An 18667-nucleotide genomic window follows, 5' to 3' on the forward strand; every position below is an offset into this window, starting at 1 on the left:
CTTGTATAAAACTGTCTTTAATGAGTTAAGAGTCATTCTTCTGAAACCTAGTACCTGCTAGCACTGCATTGCTGCTGCGTAAGTCGCTTTGTTTTTACTTTACATAACAAGAATTACGCGGGTTGTTATCTTTTAGTTCCACTTTTGTGTAATGGAAATATCTGAGATGTGGTGTATCTAAATTGTCTTAGGACCTTATGCAAAGCTTATGGAATGGAATGAAAGACTCCCATTGCTTTTAATGGGCTTTGTATCAGGCCTTTATATCAGTATCCATATATTTTAAAAGACCAACTCTCTCCATGAAAACTTCTACCATTAATGGGCTGTCTCTTTGTCAGCTCCTATCCTGGTACCTACTGTATATGCAGTTCAGGTTATAAGAAGCCTGTAAACTCCTGGCAAGGACCTGTTTCCATTAAGTGTTTAATACAGAGCCATGCACACATATGACTCTACATGAGTTTGAGCTGTGAATTATTCACACTGTTGCAGTGTGGATCAAACTGCTGCTTTGTCAGTAGGCTTTGTGATTTCCCAACAATAACTTGCCAATGAATTTTGCATTTGCAGAAGTCTTAAACTCTGCCATATCTAAAGAGTTAAAGTAACCAGTCATTGACCTGATAAATATTGCTGGTCTGTTCTCTCCTCTCATTTTTGTGCTGTATCTGTAATGGAATTCATGCTTTTTCATCCCTGAAGAGTTAGCACGTGCAGGACATCTTTCATGTACTGTATTAAAATTGTTCTCAGTGTGGCCAACATCTTGACCCAAAATTGGCCCAAAGAACATGTTATTTGTTTTGTATGCTTCATGCTGATAGCATCTGTGATTTCTGTGACAGTTTTCTTGCACTAATTTTTAGTAGTAAGGCTGAAAGTAGACATTTCAAATTAATTTTTAAATCTTAATTTTTATGGTGCCAGCACATTGTTTGGCCATAATCCCTTTATAAAAATGACATACTTACATCTCTATTTAGCTTCATTTTTCACGTTGTTCATCTGGCATGCTTCTTTTTACTGTCCTTATTTCTTGCCAGAAAGCCCTAGGTGGCAATGCCCTGTAATTAATAAAAACACTCCCAAGGTATGCAATTTGAGTCCTATGAATAGAAGGAATCCTATATTATTGAATGTGTTTAATGCACAGGTTAAAACTTGCCTTGTTAACTTAACCAAAAACTAAAGTGAGTGAAGTAGGAGTTGTCTGTGTATAAATCAAGCTGTATAAAATACAGATAAAAGTGAATTTGTTGTAAAATTTTCTTTCATTAAACTAACAATTAAAATGTTTGTTTTTCACAATTCTCTTGTACATTGTAGATTACTCAAGATCCTGAAGAGGCAGGAAAGGTCATGGTAAGAGAACTGGTTCATAACTTCTTAATGGACCTGTGTTGTTCTCTGAAACATGGCATTAATTTCTATGATCGAAGCCTTGGCACGTCTGGCAGGTGAATTAACAGGGCTTTTTTGTCTATATTCATTTTGTGGGGGAGGAAGGGGCCATTGGGTTTCCAGTCTGTATTTCATAGATTTTTAAGGAAAGAAGGGTACCATTCTAGTCATCTAGTCTGACCACATGCATAACACAGGCCATAGAATTTCACTCAGTAATTCCTGGATTGAGCTCAATAACTGGGTGGAACTAAGGCATATGTTTTAGAAAGACATCCAATTTCAATTAAAAGATTTCAAGTAATGGATAATCAACCACATCCCTTAGGCATCTGTTCCAAGAATTACCCTCCCTGTTTAAAAATGTTTTCAGTTTGAATTTTTTAAGCTTCAGTTTCCAGCCATTGGATCTCATACTTTTGTCTGCTAAATTAGGGATCCCTCTCGGATCAGGTAGCTTTTCTCTGCACAGGTTCTTATAGACTGTGATTAAGTTGCCTCTTAACCATCAGGTATTTGAGAAGCTAAATAGATTAAGTTCCTTAAGTCTTTCATTATAAGGTGGTTTTCCTAGACCTCAAATCATTTATGTTAGCATAAAGTAACAAAGATGAAATTGCTAATGTTGACCTTGCCACGCCGAAGTGTCTGTTTTAATTTACTGGCTTATGGAACTACAAATACATATCCTTGTCCCCCTAAATTTAATGTGAGTTTTGCTATTAACTTCAGTGGCACTAGAATTTGGTTCATAACACCTGACCAGCTTTTTCATTTGTCTCACAGTCACTGTTGGCTTACTGGATAAAATACATATGCACCCAGTTTATGACCAACAGGGAAAATAATCTAAACTTTTATGTTTCCATGGAGGGAGGCGGGTACAGTGATGTTGTGCTTCATTGCTAGACAAACCAGTTGGCTGAAGTCCATTTATAACTCTAATGGGGGGGAGGGATAGCTCAGTGGTTTGAGCATTGGCCTGCTAAACCCAGGGTTGTGAGCTCAATCCTTGAGGGGGCCACTTAGGGATCTGGGGCAAAAATCAGTACTTGGTCCTGCTAGTGAAGGCAGGGGGCTGGACTCAATGACCTTTCGGGGTCCCTTCCAGTTCTATGAGATAGGTATATCTCCATATTCACGCAGATTGTTTTCTTGCTTTGGGGTAAATTTGAAGAGCTGTTCCCTTGGCATTTGCAACATTCTCACTTTGCTCAGGGTCGTTTAGAAGAAGCCATCTGCAATGCCATGACTGAACAGATTTTAAAATAACCTATCTTCATAAGGGGGGCTACAGAAAAATATTTTCCAGTTTAATATAATGCTATAATTCTATGTTTTTAAGTTTGTGATATTTGGTTAGAATATTTTTTGGAATATCTCAGTGATACTGTGTTGATGAGGGCTCTGTTTTAGCTACAGTACATCATGTAAGAGACCTTTAGCTATATTCTATTCTTAGTTACACCAATATAAATCCAGGGTGACTCTATTCATGTCAGAGGAGTCACTTTGGATTTACACCAGCAAAAATGAGAGTAGAGCAGAATTTTACCTCTTGCATTATAACATTATTAATACTGGAGTTACTGAGCTAGTGGAGTGCTTAAAATATTAAAATTGTGACTTCCCCCCCCCCCCAATTTTGTCTTTACAGAGGAGGAAATTTGGTGCTTCTGCGCTTTCTGCTGAATTTAAAAACTGCAACAGAGGATGAGATGGTTGCTGATCTTATGGTCAATATTCTTAAAGTGTGCCCAGATTTACTGAATAAATACTTTAAGGAAACCCAATATTCCTTCATTCCCAGACTGAAGTCAACCTGGTTAGACAATATCAAATTGCTAAAAAAGGTAAGAGAGAGATGGAAAATGTGTGCTTTTTGTATATGGAAAAGCCCAGTTTTGAGGCTTTTTTTTTTTTTTTTTTTTAAAGATCAACATTTTTTGTTTAAACAAGTACTATTATTTTGTATGATTGTGTAATACAAATGACAGAAAAGTCAAACACTCATAGCCTACCTAAAACCACTTAACAAGGAAATTCAATGCTATATTGGACAATTTGCCCTTAACTCCACCTGTTACAGCTGGGTATTGCAGCACATTCTAAGTACTGTTAGTACGGTGCAAAATTTACCACTCTTAGGATGCCATGCAATACATGGGCCCAATCAGTTATATTGTGGAAATAATTTTTTGTGTGTGACTTCAAATTGAAGATCTTGGCCTGAGCTGGTGTAAATTGAGGATGCTATGTTGACTTCAGTAGAGCTAAACTGATTTGCACTAGCTGAGGATCTGGCCTCTTAATTGAAAGAATCAGTAGTTTGATGTCAGAGGAGAATGTGCCTAAGCTGAGGCTCTAGTGGATGAAGATGTAGTGTGTTCCCAGCTGTGTACACATGCTGTTTAGTGATGTTCCCTCACCAAAAAGGCAGCAAGGCACTTACTTTAAATAATTAATTTATTTTAAAAATCAAATGAGATCCAAAGGCCCAGCTACAAAGAAGGTAAACTGTTGTGGTTTAAATGACCTAAACAGGAAGGACATAAGGGTTCTGAAATACCTTTAGTAATTGATGCTATGTTAGGAAAGAAGAGGCAGGATGTTGTAAAATAAATGTTGAAGATGGTAAAGAAAAAAGTTGCATCCTCTTTTCTGTGAACGCTGAGTAAAATGAGCTGTGGCTTGGAGCCATGGCAGCTTTGAGAAGTGTAGATGTAGAGTGAGAAGGTCATTTGGTAAAAGGCCATTCTGGGAGTAGAAAGAGGTATAAACATTTAGCTAAATTGGGAAAGAAGGAGTTGGCATTACAGTCTGTGAGAAAAATCCCAGTGAGGATTTTGGTTTTCAAGACACAAAAACAAATGGCTAGAGAATCCTTTTGTCCTTGCTGTATACTCCTCCGCCATTTTTTTATCTTAAAATAGCTGACAGTGCCATCTGTTAAATAGAGCAGGGCTTCCAAGGATAATAGGCAAATTTTCTGCAGGTTTCCTGTGTAACTGAACATAAAGTTGATGTATGCTCTGCAGGATATACTACTACTCATTAGTAATCATCATTTTAGAATGACTATGTTTTAAGTAAAAAGAACAGGAGTACTTGTGGCACCTTAGAGACTAACAAATTTATTAGAGCATAAGCTTTCGTGGGCTACATCCCACTTCTTCGGATGCATATTTAAGTATGTATGCTCTGTGGTTAACTTTCGAGTGCCCTTCTCTTTGTGTGGAACCTGACATTTAGTACAGTTGTTAGTAACCTTTAACAAATAATATCGTGTTTGTAATGTATTCTGTAGAATTGGCTGCAAATCTGCATGATTACATCAGTCTTGGTTAAACTCTATTATTTTTATTTCAGATCTATGAGGCTCAACCAGAGATTTCCAACTCTTTTAAAACTGCAGAGTTTATTCCACTCCCTAGATTGCTTTCTATGGTGATGGTAACAACAGTTCCTGTGGTGTGCAATAAAACTATGTTCACCCAAGGATTAAATGTAAGAGCATTTTATTGTCTCAATGTGGCTTTTCCCAAACAACCTCCTTAGGGTTAAGAGTGTGAAAGGTGATCATCCAAGTAACTTTTAAAACCAATTAATTATCAGATTTTATGCCGAATGCTCCAAATTGTGACCCCAATTCAAGAAAGCACTTAAACATGTGTTTAAGTCCCACTGATTGTTGCTTTCATTAACTTCTTGTAAGCCACAGCTGTGCAACTGCTCACTGGCTGTAAGGGCTGGTATTTTTTCTTCTACCACATGCAGTGAGAATGCATGCTGTAAAAGAACCCACCTAACAACCCAGTTTTAAAAAACAATTATCTTGTTTACAAGTTTCAACAAATACTCCAAAATAAGTAGTGTGAATACAATGGATAGGGAAGAAGCACTGTAACTTTATTGTTAATTCAGCTTCTCTTTCTTTTAGTTACCCAGCAAAACAGTGAAACACACCATCTTGTCCCTTGTGTCAACTATTTTGAGAAGAGCCCTGAAAAATATTGAGCACTGTCTGAATGAGGAAATATGGCAAAAGTCAGAAATCTACACTCCATTGATGATGCAGGAATTTGTCCAACTGTACAGAGAAGCCCTTAGCAAGGTACAAAAGAGAAGATATTAAAAAACAGCAAGGGCCTAGAATTACAGGTTTGCAGCAGATAACTGCTCCAGTGCACTAGGGCACTCTGCCCCTGATTTATTGTATCCTTGGGTCCAAGCACATAAAAGTTCCTAGGTATTTTATAGACATTTTTATTAAATGTTAATAACCAGTACTGTAGTACAGCATGGTAGCTAATAAATCTGGTAAGTGGAAATGCCAAAAAAATTCTGTTCTAAGATGAATTCATAACATTGGCAGCTGGTGTGCTAGTACTGAGGAAAACTATTAAAATTAAGAGCAGCTTTTTAATAATTTGGGGCCAAATTCTACTCTCACTTTAAGTAAATTGAAGTCAGTGGAGTTCATCCCGATTTACACTCCGGTAATCTATAGCAGAAACTGGTCCTTGGTTTGAAAATGTTTATTACATTGAAATCCAGACAGCCAAAAAATGCTAAGCACTTGGTAACTTTTCATATCTGTTTTTAATATGGTGTTCTTCTTTGATATGTTTATTCTCTGCAGAGCTGAAAATAAAAATCTGATTTCAGTCTGTATTCAAATTGCATAGTGTAAGCAGTTCTCCTTGTCAGTGTGTTAGGAATATTTGCATTATTACAGCATTGTGCAGCACTGAAGAGCTGTTGATTTTTTTTCTTGCGTATATATTTTGTCTTTAGCTTTTACCTGACATGAACAGCATAGTGGCGGTCTGGCAGTCGCTTCTAAAACAAGAGAGAGAACAACATGATGGGGAGAGAAGGGAAGACACCATTTCCACTGAGGAGGAAATGACTGAGATCACAGAAACCAACGAACAGCACGGTAGGAATATATTTGTAGGCATAACATCCTATATGTATATAAACAGTTGTGGTGAAATCCTGGCCCCATTGAAATCAATGGAAGTTTTGCCACCATTTCATTGGAGCCTGGATTTTATCCTGGGTATTTGGTATTCAGTCAGTATGGTCCTTTGGCAAGGACCTTTGTCTATAGCTGTGTTCCAACATTTTTTTAAAACTGAGTCCCTCTACAGCAGTGGTTCTCAAAGCCGGTCTGCCACTTGTTCAGGGAAAGCCCCTGCTGGGCTAGGCCGGTTTGTTTACCTGCCGCGTCCGCAGGTTCGGCCAGTTGTGGCTCCCACTAGCCACGGTTCGCCGCTCCAGGCCAATGGGGGCTGCGTGAAGCGGCGGTCAGCACATTCCTTGTCCCGCGCCGCTTCTTGCAGCCCCCATTGGCCTGGAGCGGTGAACCGCGGCCAGTGGGAGCTGCGATCAGCCGAACCTGCGGACGCGGCAGGTAAACAAACCGGCCTGGCCCGGCAGGGGCTTTCCCTGAACAAGCGGCGGACCGGCTTTGAGAACCACTGCTCTGCAGAAAATCAAACCAGTCATGCCCCCTGCAGCCTAGCCAATTATTGCTAATGGCCTACATGTCTTAATTGATATGTCTTCTGTGCACCCACTCTTACTTTGTGCCCTCCCAGGGTGGCATGTCCCATGCTGAGAGAAACGCTTGTGTAGCTCTTCGCAATATGAAACTTCCTCTCCTTTCATAGGAGTTTTGTGAGCAGCAAAACAGTTGTTAATATTGACACTTAAATCAGAGGCCAGTGATGATACTTTAGCACCTATCATAACAAACAGGGGAGTTTACACCTAAAAAGCAGTTGTTTCAGGCTCTCTGCAAACTCAGACAGGCTCTGCTGCATCAGTTACTCGCAGGTCATGTTTTCAAGGTTTTCTTTGCAGCCATTACAGCTAGAGATTTCATTTTTTTAAAACTGTAAGCTGAGAGTGTGGATAACAGTAGAGAGGTCTGTTCTCATCTTCCCATCTAGTTTTTGGGGGGGCGAGGGGATGTTCCACATTTTGGGAAACGCTGGCCAACAGGAAAAAAAATGTTGTAAAGAATTGTTCAGCTATTTTTACACTGTATTTATTTACTTCCACTAGCAGCTGTACAACAAATTGCCTTTATGCAGCCTCACATCAATTCAGCTGTCAATAAACCAGAAAAATAGTTTAGGCTGCTGAAATGCCTTTTGCTTGTAAGTGGATGGCTGCTGTACATGAATGAGGATGTTTCTGTTGTACCTGCTGCACATCTTACAGTCACTAAATGATCTCCTCATTCTAAGGCTTCACATTTGGAGATTATTATTTAAAAAACAACAGCAGGGGAGAGAGAAACCTTAGCTGAAATAAATAGTGATACATTTGCAGTATATACTGTATATCCAACACCAATGTACCCAATGTCAGTGATAAAAAAGCAATGATATTGGTTAGCTGTATTCTTCACTTCAGGGCTTTGGAGCTGTGCTCCGGCTCTGCTCCAGCTCCAGGCAAAAACCTGCAGCTCCACTGCTCCGGAGCTGCTCTGCGCTCCAGCTCCGGGCTCTGCTCCAAAGCCCTGCTTCACTTTCCTATTTCTTTCTATCATTTACTTTAGAGCAGGGGTCGGCAACGTTTGGCACGTGGCTCGCCAGGGTAAGCACCCTGGCGGGCCGGGCCAGTTTTATTTACCTGCTGACGCGGCAGGTTCGGCCGATCGCGGCCCCCACTGGCCGCGGTTCGCCAACCCGGGCCAATGGGGGCTGCGGGAAGCCGCGGCCAGCACATCGCTCACCCGCGCCGCTTCCCGCCGCCCCCATTGGCCCGGGACGGCGAACCGCGGCCAGTGGGGGCCGCGATCGGCCGAACCTGCTGCGTCAGCAGGTAAATAAAACTGGCCCGACCCGCCAGGGTGCTTACCCTGGTGAGCCGCGTGCCGAACGTTGCCGACCCCTGCTTTAGAGATTGATAGATGGTATGCTTTTTAAGGGAAGAGATTGTATCTTCAGATGTGGGGGGCACTATACAGGCAAATTTAAAAATGACAGGTCCCCATGTAAGAATTTGATCAACTAATCCAGATTTAAAAGTATAAATATTAATACAGAAAAAGGGGTGTGTATCCAATTCTGCTTCTTTTTATTAGTCAGCTGGGCAGAGCCTAGCTCGTAGTGGATGCTACTGATAATACAAATAATAATACAAATGTGGGTTAGAGCAGTGATAGTCAGACCACTGTGGTTCAGGAGCCAAATTAGCAATCAACATTACTCAAAAAAGCCACAGTAGTGTTAATGACGGGGGAAATATTTAGTGTGTGTGTATATTGAAATATACTATAAAAGAATATATTATTCTCACAGCAAATAAGTTAATAAATTAGTGCAAGTTGATAACTTAATTGGTTGATAACATAGTAAAAACCTCCTGACTGGTTACTAAATAAATCCCACAGTGTTTTAATAGCGTGTGCTGCAAACAGGAGAGACACTAAAGAGCCACTTGCGGCTTGAGAGTATCACTGTGTTAAAACATTGTGAGATTGTGGGTTTCCTTTGTCTGAAGGAAAAATGAACTAATTCTAAATATATTCATTCTATCTGTGTTCAGGCTCAGATGATGCAGAGACCACTCTTCTGAAAGCTGTGTTACTTCAGGTCATATGCCTTTGTCAGAAGGTTGTTCCCCATTTGGTAGCTCAGAGCAACTTTGATTTCAGCAAACTGCTAAAAGGTATGTTAAGGGTATTTAAATGTTCTTCAGCTGGCTAATGAAAGCATTAAAAGCCTCTAGGACAGGGGTCCTCAAACTGGGGGTCGGGACCCCTCAAGGGGTCACGAGGTTATTACATGGGGGGTCGCGGGCTGTCACCCTCCACCCCAAACCCCGCTTTGCCTCCAGCATTTATAATGGTGTTAAATATATTAAAAGGTATTTTTAGTGTATAAGGGGGGGGCGCACTCAGAGGCTTGCAGTGTGAAAGGGATCACCAGTACAAAAGTCTGAGAACCCCTGCTCTATCAGGAGAGATTGATTGCTTTTCTACTTAGTAAAAGGAACAGAAGTGTCCTCAAAAGAGTAACCTGTTTTAGACTCTCGATTACATCACCATTTCATTTTGCTGTTTGTGCAGGGCATAGCACTTCACAAACAAGTGTAAAATGACAAGATCGCTGCCCCAAGGATTTTGCTTTAAAACTATAAATATTAAGGGTTACGGGGCGTTGCTGTCTGGAGTGGTTCACGGTTGTAAGTGCCAGTCTCCGGGCAGTCTGTCAGAAAAGCAGGGCAAGCTGGTGCCATGTTCTATAATTAGATTTCCCCAACCTAGTAACAAATGTGAACTCCTGGATCACTGTAAGAGTGTTACCATGGAGTCACGGGCAGTCCCCTTGGGCACTCCAGTCTGTCTTGCAACCCAGGCAAGCTGGACTTAGTGATGGATGGTCACTAACATCAAAAATCAAAAATATTCAGGTTGCTCCCAGTCTCAGGAGACCAGTCACTTACCCCAGATCAGTTTGTACCTTAGATCTAACACCAAAAACAATGCTGGTAGCCAATCCTGTAATAAACTAATTAAGGATTTATTACCTAGGGAAAAAAATGAGAGGGTTTATTTACATGTTAAAGCAGGCAACTTATAAGCACAAATGAGTTACAGTCGGTGGTTCCAAAGGGTGACAGAGATGTAGTAATCTGTCCATTTAATGTCTTTTAGGGCTAACCTAGGTTGACTCTGGGGAATCTCTGCTCTTGTTTCTTAGCTCCAGCCCTTGTAAGAGTCTAAACAGCAAAGAGATAACTATTTCTTCTTGAGAGCAACTTTCTATGTCCATCCCCCGGAGTTCAAACTGATGGGACAAGAGCTCCTGCACGTAACTTCTTCCTGGGTGGACGGGGCAATCCATAAAGTTTCTGTCCTACGATGGCCTGGATAATCCTTCTTGGTGGGTGGGGGAACCCCTCTTCCTGCTGAGGCTCACAAGCTCATAGCAGGCATTTTTAAAATTATAAAACAAAACTTTCATATTACCTTACAGCATGGGATACAGACATTAGAAGTAAGATCAATGCATGGAGCAACTTACAAGCATTTTACAGAATCTAAATAGATTCTTACAAGTCTAACACCTGTCTTGAACAATACTAATATATAGGTCTGGTTTCCAAATATGAATTTATCAGTGCTCAGCTGATGCCTTCAGACTTGACAACAGCTGGCACCTGGTCTGCCAGTGTCACAACAGGAAAAAGACATTTTTTTCTTAAATTCCATATCTGTTTTGTCACATCCACTCCTATTTTTAAATTTTAAAAATAATTTTCTAATCTACTTCTCGATGTTGTTTACAGAAAATTTACTTCCAAAAATCTGGAATTTCTAGGTGCCTGACTCATAAGAACATAACATTAGAAGGCCATACTGGGTCAGACCAAAGGTCCATGTAGCCCAATATCCTGTCTTCAGACAGTGGCCAATGCCAGGTGCCCCAGAGGGAATGAACAGAACTGTCAATCATAAAGTGATCCATTCCCTGTCGCCCATTCCCAGATTCAGGCAAACAGGCTAGGGACACCATCCTTGCCCACCCTGGCTAATAGCCATTGATGGACCTTCCTCCATGAATATATCGAGTTCTCTTTTGAACCCTGTTATAGTCTCGGCAACATCCTCTGGCAAAGAGTTCCACAGTTTTACTGTGCATTGTGTGAAGAAAAACTTCCTTTTGTTTGTTTTAAATCTGCTGTCTATTAATTCCCAGTGACTTTCAATGGGATATGGGCGCCTAACTCCCTCAGGCCCCTATGACAATCCCAGCCTAAATAAATGATTTTAGAACTCTTCATATTTGCAACAACATTGCAATCTCTTAAAGGGATAGGGTAATTCATTAGAGGTTTAAAAAAATCACTTACCAATGCAGTGGTCTCTTCTGGAAGGTGTCAAAAGTAACCCTTTCTTCTTCTACTGCTCTGTTTTTTCAATCATGCTTCCTGCAGTCCAAGGGAAGAGGAATGGAATTCTACATGGTGTTGCTTCTGAGGGAAGCTCATAATAGGAGAATTATTAACAGTAATATGAGATGGTTTGAGTTTGGGCAACTGTTACATAGGAGACAAGGAGTGTTTCTTTGTGCAGCAAAACTGAGTAGAGAAGTATATACATTTTCTGTACCATAGAACTAGAATAATTATCTGTACTATGTGCAGTCCCTTGTAAGGTATATAAAAGTAGGAGTTACATAAATTAAAAGTTTGTCAAGAAAAGGAGAGCCAAAAGTCTTAAAATAAATAGACTAATGCATGGGCTTCCCATCCCCCTTGTGCCCCAATCAGAGTGCACTGCCATGGTTAGTTTATTCTGTGGCTGCCTCACAAAATCATTTGTCCTGTGTGTCCCAGTATTTCTTGCAACATAATGGATTGATTTTTCCAAAAAACAAAAGGAGGGACATGTATCTTGATAAGGCAATGACCCCTTGGTATGTGTTTAGTTATAATGTGACACAAGGAATAAAACTTTAGCACCTCACATTTTTTGGCAGAAAAGTACATTGAGAATTAGTCACAAATCTCCCATCCTCCTGCACAGAATTGAGCAGTCTGCCAGTGGGACTGAAGACAGGCAGTCTGTTTTTGACTTGTAACAATCTGTATGTTTAACAGCTGATCCCATTGTTTAGTTTTGCTGCTGGTGGAACTTTGGAGTTTCGTTAGTTCTGCTATCTTTTTTTAATGTGCTGTCCCATATACAAATTACACAGTACAAGAAAAGAGAACACTGAGCTCACCCCATAGAAAATGAGATTATAGAGTGCATACCAGAGTGGAGTTAAAATATGAGGCAGCTCCCACTCTGTGCTTAATGAACCAATGGTAGCATCACTAGTTTTGTGAATTATATGGGTAGAATTTGATCTCTGATTAATTCAGGAAAATAAAGTATCCCATCTCAGTCTGTTTTTTGCTTTAGGTGAAAAATACCACTTGTTGCAAATAAATGATAAGAAGCTACTTTTGGTGAGATGTAAGCCCAAAGTTCATTTGCGGTTAGTAAATATGCCATATCACATTTTGTAACAGTATGGGTATTAGTCCGGACACCTAGGTCAAATTCCATGTTGTAGTCTTCGCTAAATTTCCCACTGCAATCTGAACAGCACCTGGGTTTTCTTTTTCATTTGTTATGTAAAACTACTGTTTGGAGTTGCTGCGTGATAACCCAAGGGGCTGTGTTGTCAAGGGTGGGCCTAATGATCCCTACAGTGTGAACTGGGTGAGGTCGTTTGGATTGTGTTACTCAGGAGGTCGGACTAGATATTAATCCTGGCCTTAAAATCTATGAATTTCTTGCTTGCTCACTTCATAAGAGTGCTTTGAGGCTTAAATAATGAATGTTTGTGAAGCTCTCTGAGATCTAGAAATGCAAAGTAATATTATTACTAACTGTTTTCCAACCCCAGGTATTGTCACTGAAAAAGGACTCCGAGAGGAGATCCCTCCTGTTCTACAGCACCATATACTGAAAGTGGCCCTGGAACTGCCGGCAAATAAATTTGCCTGGTTCAGAGTACAGGTAGGAGAATTGCAGATGCGTTTATCTGTTTCTTTTGCCAGTTGCCCTCATGTCTTTGTCTCTGATGCTGCCCGTCTTTAGTGCCAGTCCTGTCATTTCAGCGTCTGTTTCCATTAAGCAAGAGCCCGGGAATCATTGGCTCAACAAAGGCCTAGGACCTTTGTCTGTGGGAATAGAAATTCGCTCCTCTTCTAGGAAGGGCTAAAAGGGGCATCCTAAAATCTGCTGCTCCCAGAGGCAAGAGTGAGAATCTTCTGGACACCGAGGGATGGAAGGATTGTGGCTGCAAATCAAGGAGATGAGCAGGATGCTCGGGTGCTGCTTCTAAACACCTGCTGGAGAAGAACCTTACCCTAGGTGGCTCCTTGCTTATGCGAGTGGAGGCTTTCACAGACTCCCCTCTCTTCTCATTTACTTCAGGCACATATAGGAAGAGACCCTCCTATAGCTGGCTGGAGAAAGGATTTGAACCTGCCTTGTGAGAGTTGGCAGTGAGGGAAAGAAGTGACTCAAGGCTGCCCTGATTGGAACCCTCCACGATAACAGATTCTCCATCATATTCAGCCAGCCATAGAGAACAGGGAAGAGACTTAAGAGGGAGTGGGAAAGATCTTTGAAACTGGCAAAAAAAAATTTACTTCTTGCCAGTTTCAACAGCAGTGTAATTTTTCTGTTTTGCACACTACTAGTGTTAGGCAAGTGCTTAAAGGAAAAGTTAGAAGGCCATATTCAACAGTGATGCGAAGGGTTTTTGTATTTTGCACATTGGGTTGGTCAGAAAAGTAGAATAAGCAGTAAAGTAGTGCACATTTGTAATAATTTGGCACCTGTCAGAACAGAAGCGACTTACACTGATTTCCTGTTCTCTGGGAGCTAAATTCAGCCCTGGGATAAATGGATTTATTTCCCCTTGAGTCAGTATTAGTATGACATCAGGATTATTGGTGATGAGGGAAAGTTAAAGGGTGTGGTGTTCTACTTAGACCCTTCTGTTAGTTGGTTTTCCTATTAGACACACTCCTTCCACTGCTCAAAGGCTATTATACTCATCTTGCTCACCCACTAATTGCAGAATTCGTTCAAATCACGCTACTTCCACTTGGCCAGCCCAAAAAAGCTATGGCCTGCAAAACAGTTTTTGCTATTCTGCTGCCACAGTGTAACTTATTCCTGTCCAGTGTTATCACACAAGGGAAGTTTAAACCCATTATTCTTTTAGGATGTCTTGGAAACAGAAAAGGTTCGTGGTGAAAGATCAGTATTTTATTTACTGATGAAAATGTTTGTAACAAGTAACCATTCACAACTGAAAACGTCAACAAAACAACTGATCATCAAGGTAAGTTTTTTCTTTGGCCTCAAATACTTAAACACATTTATATAGTTTGTGCCAACAGCAGTGTGTTGATGTTGATCATGCTAAGGTTGTTTTTTTAGCACTTTGATTTTAAAGAGTCTCTATTTTAATTTGACTGTAATTATTCACTCCTTGGCTCACAGCCAACCTGTTCTGCTCACATGAAATAGTCCCATTGGCCACAGTCTTTTCTGGGTAGCAGTGAATATTATTTACCCTTTAAAAAACAAATTAAAAAAAAATCTACATTTTGGCACCTAAATAGAAGATGCCTGATTTTCAGAAGTGCTGAAGGCCCACAAATCCCGTTGAAGTCAATGGCAGCTGCAGAAGTTTGGTGCCTCTGAAAATCAGGTCACTTCTAGTTAGATGCCTCAATATGGATTTAGGAGCCTAAATTAAAAAAATCTGGCCTAGGTGTTCCTAGGCCCTGATTCTGCAATCAGGTCCATGCAGGTGGATCGTTGTGACTGTGCATAGCCCCAGTGACTAGTGACTTCTGCACAGGTCCAGGAGCTTGTCCCTGGGTACCCAGTTGTAACATCATTCACAAACCAAAATGATATGGATTTTAAAAGTTAAATCTGGCATGTGATTACTGTTATCAGGTTTTATCACAGGTTGCATTTTGAAAGCTGGAAACAGCTGCTTTTATCAAAGAAATTACATAAGGAGTTCCGTTGTATAGTTCATGTCAGCCACTGAGATGCACGTGAGTCTGTTACCCACTAGTGTGCTCCTCCTGCTTGTCGCACTAGCATTGGCTGCCACTGTCAGCAAAGCAAGGTGCCAGATCACAGATGAATTTTTAAGGACTTGCGGGGGAGGGATAGCTCAGTGGTTTGAGCATAGGCCTGCTAAACCCAGGGTTGTGAGTTCAATCCTTGAGGGGGCCACTTAGGGATCTGGGGCAAAATCAGTATTTGATCCTGCTAGTGAAGGCAGGGGGCTGGACTCGATGATCTTTCAAGGTCCCTTCCAGTTCTAGGAGATAGGATATCTCCATTAATTTAATTTAATTAAAAAAACTTAAGTTACAATCCAAAACCCTTTGGAGCTAGTGAGGGTCTTCACACTGAGTTCAGCGGCCTCTGGATTTTAATGCTTGCATGGTAACACCACATCTGGGGCCAGTGGGATTCAGTACAAAATGTTGTAGAGGCTTAAAGACAGTGAACCTGCTTCCAGGGAAGACAATGACAGAACTCCCACAGATGTTATAGGGTTCAGGATCAGAGCTGGAATTTGGGACCCTGTAGAATTTCTGTTACAGTTACTTTTGGCAGCTGCATAGGAAAAGCCTGGTTCGTAAATGTGCAGTCCTTAATGGTGGTGGGTAAGCTCCTCTTGTGTGAGCCTCTGGTGCTTAACCATATTTACATTTAAAAGCAATAGCGTGGTGTTTTTTTTTTTTTTTTTTTTTTTTTGGTAGTATATTTGATTGATGAGCAGAGATTTGGGCTGCCTGATTCATTTTCTCCTTTCAGTTCGTTCTATTTTCTTTGAAAGGGAGACATAAGCAGTGAGGTCAGGACAGTTGTATCAGTTCCAATGGGCTTTTCAAAATTCTTAACTTAATAAAAAAAAAAAAAAAAGGAAAAAAGTTTTAAATGAGTCTTTTTTTGCTTTATTTTTCAACATAATGGAATATAAATTGCAGATATGTTTTCAAATTTTGCATTCTGTTCCTGCCTCTTTTCATGAGGGCTGAAAGTACTGTTCTTTTTTGAGAATCTGCCAGAAGTAGTTAATTATTTAAGAGTGAATCATTTTTTTTGATGAATTGTCATGTCAAATTCGTGTAATCAGAGATGCTATTTTTGTATCTGCCAGTGTAGCACACAGAGTGAAAGCTGAACAAACTGAGCCCTGAAAGAGAACTGTTTTCAATATATGTTTTGCAAAAGACAAAGCTCATAAAACTATATAGAAGCTTGTTATTTGAGTTTTCATATAATAGTGTCCTCTCTCTTTCAGTAACTTCAGTTAGTTTATTTATTACATGATTACCTGTGCTGCTGTTTTAAACACAAAAGGTCTGATTTTGATTTCACTTAATGCTGGTTTAACTTTTTTGACTTCAGTTGAGTCAGAACTTGTTTACACAGTTTTTGTACTGCTTTCACTATATTGGCTTGCAACTAATCACCATAGCGTGGATGCAGTTGTGAAAAGGGCCTCGTCCCTATAGCTTGTTACCCATAATTTCTGGGAATAACCTATACCGGTATAAGGCACCTTTTCAATGGTAAAACTATGTCCCCATTAGGGGTTTTACTGATTTAATCATTTTGGTAAAAAAAACAAAACAAAAAACCACCCATAACTGAAATAGTTTAATGGGTACAAAAACTGTGTTTAGACCAGGCCTAAATTACTTTTGATTTATACTGGCGTGAGATCGCAATCAGGCTGTAGTTTAGCCAGATCCCTGCTTCCCCCGATGTTACAAACAGTTGCCCTTATGAATAACTTTACATATATGAGTAGCTTCATGTTGTTCAACTGCATTACTTGTGTGCATAATATTAATTGCGTGTGTAGATGTTTGCAGGATCAGGGCTTAAAATGCATGGATCTAAGAAAATAAGTGCAAGACTAAGAACAAATTAGAGTTGTATTTGAGAGTTGTATAAAGCTAGGCAGAACAAAAAGTGTGTATTGGGACAAGTTTTAGAGGAGAAGATGGCTGCTTTCAGCAAAGGGGGCAGCATGAATAAAGACATGGGGCCTGATTCTCATTTACATCAAGGCCACTTTACACAGCTTTGGCAATGTAAAATGGCAGTAAATAATATTTACATCCACTTTGGGGCCGTTTTGTGGAATTAGGGTGGTCTAAAGCAACCTTGGTATATGTAAGAATCAGGTCCCTTTTGTTAGAAGTTAGAGAGGGGGACAATGTTGGTGTTCAGCAATTTGCTGCTATTCTGTCTGTAGTAAAAGAAATAAAAATGAAAGCTGCTGTACAAAAAGCTATAAATATACACTATTTATTTTCTCTCACATGCTGTTTTTCCGGCTAGGTTTTGCATGACAGTGGAGTATTTGAGTACACGTGGAAGGAACTCGTACTGTGGCTGGAACACTTGGATAATACAATAGAAGACAAAAAGGAAGCTGTGATTCAGTTTTTGGAGAGGGTAATTGTTCAAATTAGTTAGATAAACAATGTCAAGAATAGCATTAATGGGAAGCTAATTACTTTGCTGTTATTGAGGAAAATCTTTTCAAAGGACTGTGAATGAATTCTGAGAAAGGCAGTGACTAAATCCTTTACACAGAACTCATATCTGTTGTCCTTGGTGAAGGGGTGGATGAAAAGGGTTGGGGGGAATTGACTCCTCATAAGATATATTGTTACCGGAGCAGTGCTGGTATGAGGAGAAAAGAGGCTAAGGTTATTAGGCATCCCACCTGCTAGGCTCCTTTGAAACTCCCAGATAAAATTAACTAATTCCAATAAAATCTAATCTTTAAAAGAAAACATTTCTTTTCCTGATTACCTTTTCCAGATGTTAAATTCCCAAGCCCTTCCATTTGTTTCACTTAATATCCCTATAACTAGCATTTTCTGTATAGAATTGCAATGAGCTTGCTTGTTCGGGGGTCTATGACTGACTTTTATCTTGGTTCGCAGATTTTAATGAAGTTGGTGACAAACCCCTATCCATACACGGATAAAGCCGCAGACCTTGTCCAGGAAGCCAGTATGCTCCAAGTCAACTTATTTAAACAAGATGTGGATAGTGTTAGCATACCCATCTCTCACATTGATGGTATGTGATGATCCCAAAGTGATGTCTGCTCCATCTAATTTTGCAGTCCTTAATCAGGCAAACCTGTTACTGGTGCCTGTTGAAATCTTGCCTGAGTAAGGAACTACAGGATTAGGCCTTTTAATTGTATTCAGCTTTGTAAGTAAACACTAAATGACCAGGATGTCTCCCCGCACCAGAAGGTAATCTGTGACACAGCTTTGCAGTTTTAAAAGTCCAAGTAAAATCTTACTTTTGATCTGCTTTCAGTGTCCCACAGCACCAGTTTTTTTTAATCCAAGTCAAATCCATTGCAGTCATGCTTCCTTTTAAACCACAGGGCCAGGGCTAGTTCCCCCTGCATATATGAGCAAGGGGCAAGGATCGTACCAGAGCCCCTCCCACTTCTTGTGTTCATTCACAGGGGGCAGCTGGAATCTTGCTGCTTGTGCTCTTTAGGCCAAATCCTGGTCCCATTGACTGCAGTGTCAAAATTCTTATTGACTTCAGGGACCAGGATTTGGCTAGCTGAGCATATAGACATGGGAGTGTTAGTTCCACTTTGGTAATTCAGAGCTCAGGTGAAAGCACATGGCACACCCCCCAGCCCCC

General features: G+C 40.4%; 1 protein-coding gene across 1 annotated transcript in view; it reads left to right on the forward strand.

Moving 5' to 3' along the window:
- Nucleotides 1-18667, forward strand: part of LOC112116858 (nucleolar pre-ribosomal-associated protein 1-like) — a 76542-nt gene that overhangs the window by 12804 nt on the left and 45071 nt on the right. The window contains exons 8-17 of the mRNA XM_026652225.1: nucleotides 1330-1460; nucleotides 3062-3257; nucleotides 4774-4911; nucleotides 5345-5518; nucleotides 6202-6346; nucleotides 8971-9093; nucleotides 12828-12940; nucleotides 14160-14279; nucleotides 17324-17440; nucleotides 17938-18076. Coding sequence (XP_026508010.1) covers nucleotides 1330-1460; nucleotides 3062-3257; nucleotides 4774-4911; nucleotides 5345-5518; nucleotides 6202-6346; nucleotides 8971-9093; nucleotides 12828-12940; nucleotides 14160-14279; nucleotides 17324-17440; nucleotides 17938-18076 — 1396 coding nt within the window. The remainder of the gene's footprint in view (nucleotides 1-1329; nucleotides 1461-3061; nucleotides 3258-4773; nucleotides 4912-5344; nucleotides 5519-6201; nucleotides 6347-8970; nucleotides 9094-12827; nucleotides 12941-14159; nucleotides 14280-17323; nucleotides 17441-17937; nucleotides 18077-18667) is intronic.

Source organism: Terrapene carolina, unplaced genomic scaffold, assembly GCF_002925995.2.
Source record: "Terrapene carolina triunguis isolate 2854851 unplaced genomic scaffold, T_m_triunguis-2.0 Scaffold31, whole genome shotgun sequence".
Taxonomy (NCBI): domain Eukaryota; kingdom Metazoa; phylum Chordata; order Testudines; family Emydidae; genus Terrapene; species Terrapene triunguis.